We start from the raw sequence: 12056 nt of genomic DNA on the forward strand, positions 1-12056 counted from the left end.
AGACACACACAAACCTTATACGTGAGCGAGCCCACACCGTGTGTCTCCGACCATGGTGATTGGCTGGCCCGGTACTCGATCTCACGGCGGATAACGGGGCCATCCCCCACGATGGAGTTGGTGTTGAGTTGAATGATCAGGTAGGTGGGGCCAGCCCGGAGCAGCTGGGGGGGAGCGATGGGGGTGGGGGGCACTACCAGGGTGAAGGAAGGGGGAGAGGCCAGAGTACAGTGTTATACAGAGGACTTTTGAATGACTAAGTGAGTGCTTGCAGGGGCGTAGTGGAGGTTAAAACAAAAGGCCTTTTACACGATATGATGATGTTGACATATACAGTCCTTGACGAAATGAACAGTTATCAAGATAACTGAAACAATGGTTTAGTAGCACTGTCTACCGTCTGTCAACTCCTCCTTTCTATCCTCAAGTGATTCGGCTAATTATAAAAACATCATAAATTGTTGTCAAATGAACAGAGATACAAATGACATCCAGTGTTCCATAGTTGTACGCCAAAAAAAGGCATTCGCATTTCCACAGAAAAAGCAACAACTCTCTTCTCTCGTAAAGCAAAACAAGGCATGTTTCATGCTTTTCTTGTTTATAATTTCCCTAGATTTTTTTCTGCTCGGCTAGAGCGTTGACTCACACAATCTTTTAAGATTGTGATTTCTGAGAGGCACTTGAAGGGAAGGGAATGTTCAATTTTCACCATAATGAACTGTGAATTATTTGCGTGAGTAATTCTGCATGTCCTTTCAACGTTAGACAAAGAGACACACGCACACACACATTACAGCAACATGTTCAGTGAAAAACACTGTTGACACAGAGTATACAACATATGTACATTGGTGAAAGATTGTTTCCACGTGTTTCCACAATAGAACGTAGAAGAGAGAAAATTTTGCTATGTTCTATGTGTGTGTGCATTTTAACGTGTGTTTATGTGTGTGTGTGTCCATGTGATTGACTAAGTGAGCCAGTGCTTGTGTGCATGTCTCACATAAGGAGAAGCTGTTGGAAGTTGTTGGGTGGGGACGGAGGTAGGACATATGGAGGAGGGTATTAAGATATCCCAGAATGGTAGCTAGGTGTCATGGTCGGTTGGAGGTGTCATAGGGGAGGTGGTGTGTGGTGCAGTGTGCTACAGGACAAACGTGCCGTTTGTGTGTGTGTGTGTGTGTGTGTGTGTGTGTGTGTGTGTGTGTGTGTGTGTGTGTGTGTGTGTGTGTGTGTGTGTGTGTGTGTGTGTGTGTGTGTGTGTGTGTGTGTGTGTGTGTGTGTGTGTGTAAACAAAGACACATTATACGACATAACATTGTCAATAGCTAGACACGTTTCCACTGTGTACCGGACACATATTTACGATACTATGTTGTACACACTGCATAAACATGACTATACGGACTGGCCGTACTATACCTCTGACAATGAGCTCGGCGAAGTTGGACACGGCAGCTCCGCGGGCGGACTCTGTGATGCAGCGATACAGGTCCTGCTCCCCTCTCTCAGCCTCCACTTGGAAGGTGGCCATGAGACGCTTGTGGCTCAGACGCTGGATAGAGGATGCCGCCACAACCACACCGTTACGACGCTGCAGAGAGAAAGAGAGACAGAGAGGGGTGGGGGGGGGGGGAGAGTCACGCTAACTGACCCATACACAGGTGATCATCTTTACCTGTGTAGACACCACCTCTGTCACTGCCCATAAAAACACCCACAACACACATTCACATAGAGAGAGAGAGTCAGGTTACCCTAACTAACCTTCACAGACAGTTATGTTTATTATAATGTACAGTACCAGTCAAAAGTTTGGACACACATACTCATTCAAGGGTTTTTCTTTATTTTTACTACTATCTACATGGTGAAGACATCTAAAATATATTTTATATTCTTCAAAGTAGCCACCCATTGCTTTAATGACAGCTTTGCACACTCTAGGTATTCTCTCAAGCAGCTTCATGAGGAATGCATTTCCAACAGTGTTGAAGGAGTTCCCACATATGCTGAGCATTTGTTGAATGGTTTTCCTTCACTCTGCGGTCCAACTCATCCCAAACCATCTCAATTGGGTTGAGGTCGGGTGATTGTGGAGGCCAGGTCATCTGATGCAGCACTCCATCACTCTGCTTCTTGGTCAAATAGCCCTTACACAGCCTGTAGGTGTGTTAGGTCATTGTCTTTTTGAAAAACAAATGATAGTCCCACTAAGCGCAAACCAAATGGGATGGCGTATCGCTGCAGAATGTTGTGGTAGCCATGCTAGTTAAGTGTACCTTGAATTCTAAATAAATCACTGACAGTGTCACCAGCAAAGCACCACCACACCTCCTCCTCCATGCTTCATGTGTGAACCACACATGCTGAGATCATCCGTTCACCTACTCTGCGTCTCACAAAGACACGGTAGTTCGAACCAAAAATCTCAAATTTGGACTCATCAGACCAAAGGACAGATTTCCACCAGTCTAACGTCCATTGCTCTTGTTTCTTGGACCAAGAAAGTATCTTCTTCTTATTGGTGTCCTTTAGTAGTGGTTCTTTACAGCAACATGAAGACCTGACTCACGCAGTCTGAACAGTTGATGTTAAGATGTGCCTGTTACTTGAACTCGGTGAAGCATTTATTTGGGCTGCAATTTCTGAGGCTGGTAACTCTAATGAACTTATCCTCTGCAGCAGAGGTAACTCTGGGTCTTCCTTTCCTGTGGCAGTCCTCATGAGAACCAGTTTCATATTTTCTAAGTGTGTGTGCATTTTAACATGTGTGTTTATGTGTGTGTGTCCTGTGTGATTGACCAAGTGTGTGTGTGTGTGTGTTTGTGTGTGTGTGTGTGTGTGTTGACTGAACTTCATGTCTTAAAGTAATATCATAACTTAAAGTAATGATTGACTGTTGTTTCTCTATGCTTATTTGAGCTGTTCTTGCCATAATATGGACTTGGACTTTTACCAAATAGGGCTATCTTCTGTATACCACACCTACCTTGTCAAAACAAAACACAACTGATTGGCTCAAACGCATTAAGAAGGAAAGATATTCCACAAATGTACTTTTAACAAGGCACACCTGTTAAATGCATTCCAGGTGACTACCTCATGAAGCTCGTTGAGAGAATGCCAAGATTGTGCAAAACTGTCATCAAGGTAAAGGGTGGCTATTTGAAGAATCTCAAATATGAAATATATTTTGATTTGTTTAACACTTTTTTGGTTACTACATGATTCCATATGTGTTATTTCATAGTTTTGATGTCTTCACTATTATTCTACGACGTAAATTTTTTTTTACAAATAAAGGAAAACCCTGGAATGAGTAGGTGTGTCCTAACTTTTGACTGTTACTATGTGTGTGGCCATGAGATATAGCCCTCCATAATGGGATTGTGAGTTGGAAGGAAGGAGAGAGACAGGGAGACGATGAGGGACAGATGAGGGTACCATGGGTGGTGGAGATAATAAATACATGATATATGTCATAGCTAACATCTTGGCACGGGGAGGTTGCATGCCGGGCTGCTGACAGAGCTGTCACACACATCAATACACGCCCACACGCAGACAACCCGTACTAATATGCTCGAGGCACAAGAGTGCTCGGATCAACGAGGGGAACAGGAAATGACAACGGGTCGCCTGTCACACACACACACACAAAGCGTGAAGTTTTTCCAGGTGCAGGAGGCTATATGCTGCTCCGCTCTCAGAATAATGTGTCCAGGATGTTATATCAACTAGCCCATTTCTCTTCATGCTTTTCACCAGTAAGTGTCTGGGGGGAGGGGACATTTGCTCAAAAGTATGAAACTGCCTATGGGAGTAATATAGCATAAATGTATAGATTATTGCCTCAGTGACAATGTTAGTGGTTGTGAAAAGTATATAATTGGGTTTTTCACTTCCATAAGCCAATGTTGGATCACATTTTAATTACTGTAGGTGTGTGTGTGTGTGTGTGTGTGTGTGTGTGTGTGTGTGTGTGTGTGTGTGTGTGTGTGTGTGTGTGTGTGTGTGTGTGTGTGTGTGTGTGCACGCACAGCCCCATCACATCTCAATGTACATTCATTCAGTCAAAACAAACAGACAATCCTACAGCTTGTCATACAAATGAAAACATCCAGTATTAAACCTGTGTGTCTTCCATCTCTCCCCCTCTCTTCCCCTAAGCCCCATATCACCCCATAATGAGTTTCTGTGGTAAATCATTCATTAATTCAGGATTTCCAACTGAACACAAACAAATGTTGACGTTGTCTAAAGATCAAAACAGAATCAGAAACAGAACAAGTAAAACTCTCTGATAGAAAGACAAAAGAAGGTAATACAGATTAATTGAATAAGAATTATTCTGCAAACAATTTGTTTGGACTATTTAAACACACAAATGAGTGAGGAGAAAACACTCAGTAGGTCTAGAGAGAGTCCCCTCACAGCAGAGGAGATCAAACAGAAAGTAGCAATTACTGTTAATGAGAATAAGAGAGAAACACGCGCATGCACACACACACACACAATTACAGAGTTGAGGGGAGAAAAACAGAGAAACATGGTGTTAAGATTGGAACAGTACACAGCTAATACATAAACAGAAGACAATAACGGGTTGGGGAAACATATTGTTGTAACGGCTGTCTTCGGGTGAAAGAGAGGAGGACCAAACTGCAGCGTGATGATAATCCATATTTTAATAGGCTACTTAAACAACGAACAAAAACAACAAACTGACAGAAAGAACCGAAGACGCTACAGTCCCGAACTAGTGAACACAGACCAGATGAACACACAAACAGGAACAATCACCCACCACACACACTACAAAACAGGCTACCTAAATATGGTTCCCAATCAGAGACAACGCAAAACACCTGTCTCTGATTGAGAACCATATCAGGCCAAACACAGAAATAGACATAAACCAGACATACAACATAGAATGACCACACAGATCACACCCTGACCAACCAAAACATAAAACATACAAAGCAAACTATGGTCAGGGTGTGACAGTACCCTCCCCCCCCCCCCCCCCCCCCCCCAAGGTGCGGACTCCGGCCGCAAAACCTGAACCTATAGGGGAGGGTCTGGGTGGGCATCTGTCCGCGGTGGCGGCTCTGGCGCTGGACGTGGCCCCCACTCCACCATAGTCAATCCCCGCTTCCGTGGCCTCCTAGGAACGGCGACCCTCCTAAATGACCCCACTGGACTGAGGGGCAGCTCCGGACTGAGAGGCAGCTCCGGACTGAGGGGCAGCACATGACTGAGGGGTAGCACATGACTGAGGGGCAGCACATGACTGAGGGGCAGCTCATGACTGAGGGGTAGCTCATGACTGAGGGGTAGCTCATGACTGAGGGGTAGCTCATGACTGAAGGGCAGCTCATGACTGAGGGGCAGCTCTGGCGGCTCCTGACTGGCGGGCGGCTCTGGCGGCTCCTGACTGGCGGGCGGCTCTAGCGGCTCAGGACTGGCGAGCGGCTCTGGCGGCTCCTGACTGGCGGGCGGCTCTGGCGGCTCCTGACTGGCGGGCGGCTCTGGCGGCTCCTGACTGGCGGGCAGCTCTGGCGGCTCCTGACTGGCGGGCGGCTCTAGCGGCTTAGGACTGGCGAGCGGCTCTGACGGCTCTGGACAGACGGGCGGCTCAGGCGGCGCTGGACAGACGGGCGGCTCAGGCGGCGCTGGACAGACGGGCAGCTCAGGCGGCGCTGGACAGACGGGCAGCTCAGGCGGCGCTGGACAGACGGGCAGCTCAGGCGGCGCTGTACAGACGGGCAGCTCAGGCTTGCCGAGGCGCACTGTAGGCCTGGTGCGTGGTGCCGGAACTGGTGGTACCGGGCTGGGGACACGCACCTCAAGGCTAGTGCGGGGATCAGGAACAGGGCATACTGGACCCTGGAGGCGCACAGTAGGCCTGGTGCGTGGTGCTGGATCTGGTGGTACCGGACTGGGGACACGCACCACTGGGCGAGTGCGGGGAGCAGGAACAGGGCATACTGGACCCTGTAGGCGCACAGTAGGCCTGGTGCGTGGTGCCGGATCTGGTGGTACCGGACTGGGGACACGCACCACTGGGCGAGTGCGGGGAGCAGGAACAGGGCATACTGGACCCTGGAGGCGCACAGTAGGCCTGGTGCGTGGTGCCGGAACTGGTGGTACCGGACTGGGGACACGCACCACTGGGCGAGTGCGGGGAGGAGAAACAAGGCTTACAGGGCTCTGGAGACGCACAGGAAGCATGGTGCGTAGTGTTGGCACTGGTGGTACTGGGCTGAGGACACGCACCTCAAGACGAGTGCGTGGTGCTGGAACTGGAGGCCTGGTACGTGGCGCCGGCACCGGAGGGCTGGTGCGTGGGGCTGCCACAGGAGAGCTAGTACGTGGGGCTGCCACATGAGAGCTGGTGCGCTGAGCTGGCACAGGACGTGCAGGGCTAGGGAGGCGCACAGGAGGCATGGTGCGTGGGGCTGGCACAGTCTTCACCAGACGGCTAGCACGCACCTCAGGACGAGTTTGGAGAGCTGACTCAGGTGACATCAAACCCCCGATACGCTCCGTCGGGCGGATTTCGTGCCTCATGCACCAAACCAGCAAATCCCTCACTTCTCTCTCCTCCAATGTCCAGAAATCCTGACATCGCTGCCTCTCCAGCTCCTGCCCGTTACCACGCTGCTTGGTCCTTGGTTGGTGGGTGATTCTGTAACGGCTGTCTTCGGGTGAAAGAGAGGAGGACCAAACTGCAGCGTGATGATAATCCATATTTTAATAGGCTACTTAAACAACGAACAAAAACAACAAACTGACAGAAAGAACCGAAGACGCTACAGTCCCGAACTAGTGAACACAGACCAGATGAACACACAAACAGGAACAATCACCCACCAAACACACTACAAAACAGGCTACCTAAATATGGTTCCCAATCAGAGACAACGCAAAACACCTGTCTCTGATTGAGAACCATATCAGGCCAAACACAGAAATAGACATAAACCAGACATACAACATAGAATGCCCACACAGATCACACCCTGACCAACCAAAACATAAAACATACAAAGCAAACTATGGTCAGGGTGTGACAATTGTTCCTCCCTGCTGTTACCAATCCGTTCTAAACTTCCTGAGTAAAGAGTCAGAGCAAACGTTGGAATCTGGTTTCAACTGGGAGACTATAGCTCAGTTCACCATATGTGTATTGTGTAAAACGTGTTCAATCCAATATGGGTGTTAGTACTGTCATGCATCCTTGTAGAAGAGATGCACTTCAACCAGGGCGGCCCGTCCATTAGAGCATTAGGGGCGTGCCCCACTTGTGATTGGTCAAAAAAAGAAAACAATACATATTTTTGATGTTGTTGTATTTTTCAACAAAATATATAATTCAATGTGTTGTTAATTTGTTAATTTGTGTACATTTTACTGTTCAAAATGATATTGTTCAAAACAAGCTGTTCAGTTAACTACTGCTCTGCCCAGGCTTGGATTGTATTGCCAGCTATTACATTGCTTGCTATTGGGGGCGACAGCAGCAATGAAATTGCAGGATTTCATCACATGATTTTCACAGAACAAAGTAAATGGACCATCCTGGGGTGCTGAATTGCACAGGTCTTCTGGGTGTCCTCCATCAGGTACTAAACAGATAGCGCTAAAGAGCAAATTGCGATGAACTTGTAAATAAATATTCATGATAGTCATTGGGAGCCTGGGACCCGAACCAGACATCCACACCCATCACCGGTCGTAGGACATAGCGGTACACTAGATAAAACCTTCTCATGGATCTGGTGCTCTAGCTACCGGCAAGCTGCTTGTTGCCTTTTCCCTGTGCTTGTGTCACTAACGCATTTATGAGCGCTGCTCGTTCTAAAAAAAATACTTTTTGTAATTCAAACAGTGGCAACATATGCAGCAGTGGTGATTGTTTTTACATGCACAAGTGAAATATGTGTATCTGACACCACCCCAAACAGTGTGTGTGTGGGCCTGGTTGTGCGTGTGAGACTGCGTGTATGTGTTTGTCTGTGTCTGCGTCAGAAAACAACAGAAAGGATTAAAATGGCAGGTTGTTGAACTCTTGAAAGAGGAGAGGCTTTGGATACAAAATACCTCAATACAGAAGAAAGAAAGAGAGGAGGAGAGGAGACGGAAAGAAAATGGAGGAATGCGTCGTCTTCCCTCCTTCCCTCCTTCTTGCCTCATCTATCTTTTCAAAGGCACTTAGCTTCAACGATGCAGAGAGAGAGTGGAGGCTTTCAGACCCAGGTTCCAGTTAACTAATATTAGCTCAAATTCATGCAGCAGAAATGTAAACCATTTGGAAAGATCACTTCATGAAGGAATATGAGTAACTATCAACTAGCAAACCAAAAGGCCACACAAACAGTAGTCTGTATGCAGGGACCCGGCCCTCTGTGTTTCATGATGTCATACTGCTGGGTCTATCTTTAATTCACTGAAGGATATATCAGACCTCATAAAAAGAACAGCACACTTCTATGCATTTATAAATCTGGAATCCTTGATGGTGAAACTGCCAAGTCTGTTTGCAATATTCCAACAACAAAGAAGTAACAGTAAACAACATTGTGCGCTTGATAGAACATCAGCATATGTAACGCATTTTTTTTTACCACGCTACGCAACACTCCCCTCTGCTTAAAACTTCTTGTCAATAGGGGGGCGCTGTTTTCACTTTGGAAAAAATCATGCCCAAATTAAATGGCCTCGTACTCTGTTCTAGATCATACAATATCCATATTATTATTACTATTGGATAGAAAACACTCAGAAGTTTCTAAAACTGTTTGAATTATATCTGTGAGTAAAACAGAACTCATTTGGCAGCAAACTTCCATACAGGAAGTGAAAAATCAGAAAACGAGGCTCTGTTTCAGGGCCTGCCTATTCAACTGGCTTTTATTTATCGATATGTATGCACTTCATACGCCTTCCACTAGATGTCAACAGGCAGTGGAAGGTTGAATGGGGTGTCTAGCTTGATCTGAGGCCGAATAAGAGCTTTTGGAGTGACAGGTCAGCCCTTTTGTCAGTTTTCCACGGCGTGCGAAGGAGCTCCACATTGTCTTCTGAAAAGCGTTCGGTATACACGGCGAATATCTCTGGCTCTGATTTTATTTGATACATATGAGAAAAACATCATAAAGTAGGATTTTTCAACCGAGTTTGATCAGTTTATTCAACGTTTATTGGGACTTTTGGAATTTTCCGTTCTTTGCGCCAAGAGAAGATGGGCATGTTCGCGCCACATGGCTAGCCAAGGTTGCTAATTCGACAGAAGAAATGGACATTCTAAACCCAAACAACGATTTATTCTGGACCAAGGACTCCTTGCACAACATTCTGATGGAAGCTCAGCAAAAGTAAGACACAATTTATGATGTTATTTCGTATTTCTGTGGAATATGTAGAATCCAACAGGGCAGAGAATATGTGAGCGCTGTCTCACAATAATGCATTTTGTATGTTGTAGTAAAGTTATTTTTTTAAATCTAACACAGCGGTTGCATTAAGAACCAGTGTATCTTTCATTTGCTGTACAACATGTATTTTTTAGTAAAGTTTATGATGAGTTCTTTGATTAGATTAGGTGACTGTCCAAAATATCTCCGGAGATTTTGGTGAATTGTTGCTACATATTCACAATGTATAACCACGATTTGCAGCTCTAAATATGCACATTTTCGAACAAAACATAAATGTATTGTATAACATGATGTTATAAGACTGTCATCTGATGAAGTTGTCCAAAGGTTAGTGATTAATTTTATCTATATTGCTGTTTTCGTGAAATCTATGCTGGCGGTGGATAAATAGCTTTGTGTGTTTGGCTATTGTGATGAGCTAATATAATTCTATATTGTGTTTTCGCTGTAAAACACTTAAAAAATCTGAAATATTGGCTGGATTCACAAGATGTTTATCTTTCATTTGCTGTACACCATGTATTTTTCATAAATGTTTTATGATGAGTATTTATGTATTTCACGTTGCTCTCTGTAATTATTCTGGCTGCTTTGGTGCTATTTGTGATGGTGGCTACAATGTAAAACCAGGATTTGTAGCTATAAATATGCACATTTTCGAACAAAACATAAATGTATTGTATAACATGATGTTATAAGACTATCATCTGATGAAGTTGTTCAAGGTTAGTGATTAATTTTATCTCTATTTGTGGGTTTTGTGAAGGCTACCTATGCGGTGGAAACATGGTGAAAATATGCCGTTGTGTGTTTGGCTATTGTGGTTAGCTAATATAAATACATATTGTGTTTTCGCTGTAAAACATTTTAAAAATCGGAAATGATGGCTGGATTCACAAGATGTTTATCTTTCATTTGCTGTATTGGACTTGTGATTTCATGAAATTATATTATATGTTAATTAATCAACAAAACTATAACAACAGCCATGGGGCGGAGAATGGCTCTGTTTTCCCTGATGAGGATTCCATCTTTAAGCCTGAAGGAGAGCATAATAGCTGGGCCCAGGGGCAATCAGTCAGTCTGTACTCTCTCCTCCATCAGTCTGTACTCTCTCCTCCATCAGTCTGTACTCTCTCCTCCATCAGTCTGTACTCTCTTCTCCTTCAGTCTGTACTCTCTTCTCCTTCAGTCTGTACTCTATCCTCCATCAGTCTGTACTCTATCCTCCAACAGTCTGTACTCTATCCTTCATCAGTCTGTACTCTCTCCTCCATCAGTCTGTACTCTCTCTCCCATCAGTCTGTGCTCTCTCCTCCATCAGTCTGTGCTCTCTCCTCCATCCGTCTGTACTCTCTTCTCCATCAGTCTGTACTCTCTCCTCCATCAGTCTATACTCCCTTCTCAAAAAGTCTGTACTCTCTTCTCCATCAGCCTGTCTGTACTCTCTTCTCCTTCAGTCTGTACTCTCTTCTCCATCAGTCTATACTCTCTTCCCCTTCAGTCTGTACTCTCTCTCCCATCAGTCTGTGCTCTCTCCTCCGTCAGTCTGTACTCTCCTCCATCAGTCTATACTCTATCCTCCATCAGTCTGTACTCTATCCTCCATCAGTCTGTACTCTATCCTCCATCAGTCTGTACTCTATCCTCCATCAGTCTGTACTCTCTCATTCATCAGTCTGTACTCTCTCCTCCATCAGTCTATACTCTCTCCTCCATCAGTCTGTACTCTCTCCTCCATCAGTCTGTACTCTCTCCTCCATCAGTCTGTACTCTCTCCTCCATCAGTCTGTACTCTCTCCTCCATCAGTCTGTACTCTCTCCTCCATCAGTCTATACTCCCTTCTCCATCAGTATGTCTGTACTCTCTCCTCCATCTGTCTGTCTGTACTCTCTCCTCCATCAGTCTGTACACTCTCCTCCATCAGTCTGTACGCTCTCCTCCATCAGTCTGTCTGTACTCTCTCCTCCATCAGTCTGTCTGTACTCTCTCCTCCACCAGTCTGTACTCTCTCCTCCATCAGTCTATACTCCCTTCTCCAAAAGTCTGTACTCTCTTCTCCATCAGTCTGTCTGTATTCTCTTCTCCTTCAGTCTGTACTCTCTTCTCCATCAGTCTGTCTGTACTCTCTCCTCCACCAGTCTGTACTCTCTCCTCCATCAGTCTATACTCCCTTCTCCAAAAGTCTGTACTCTCTTCTACATCAGTCTGTCTGTATTCTCTTCTCCTTCAGTCTGTACTCTCTTCTCCATCAGTCTGTCTGTACTCTCTTCTCCTTCAGTCTGTACTCTCTCCTCTATCAGTCTGTACTATCTTCTCCATCAGTCTATACTCTTTCCTCCATCAGTCTGTACTCTCTCCTCCATCAGTCTGTACTCTCTCCTCCATCAGTTTGTACTCTCTCCTCCATCAGTCTGTACTCTCTCCTCCATCAGTCTGTACTCTCTCCTCCATCAGCCTGTCTGTACTCTCTTCTCCATCAGTCTGTCTGTACTATTTTCTCCATCAGTCTGTACTCTCTCCTCCATCAGTCTGTACTCTCTCCTCCATCAGTCTATACTCCCTTCTCCATCAGTCTGTCTGTACTCTCTCCTCCATCAGTC

General features: G+C 45.6%; 1 protein-coding gene across 1 annotated transcript in view; it reads right to left on the reverse strand.

The window, feature by feature from the left end:
• Positions 1–12056, reverse strand: part of LOC120022285 (receptor-type tyrosine-protein phosphatase U-like) — a 139766-nt gene that overhangs the window by 91921 nt on the left and 35789 nt on the right. The window contains exons 5-6 of the mRNA XM_038966186.1: positions 1426–1597; positions 15–193 (exon numbers count right to left, since the gene is read on the reverse strand). Of these exons, the coding sequence (XP_038822114.1) occupies positions 15–193; positions 1426–1597 (351 nt within the window). The remainder of the gene's footprint in view (positions 1–14; positions 194–1425; positions 1598–12056) is intronic.

The sequence above is a fragment of the Salvelinus namaycush genome, chromosome 27 (genome assembly GCF_016432855.1).
Source record: "Salvelinus namaycush isolate Seneca chromosome 27, SaNama_1.0, whole genome shotgun sequence".
Taxonomy (NCBI): Eukaryota; Metazoa; Chordata; class Actinopteri; order Salmoniformes; family Salmonidae; genus Salvelinus; species Salvelinus namaycush.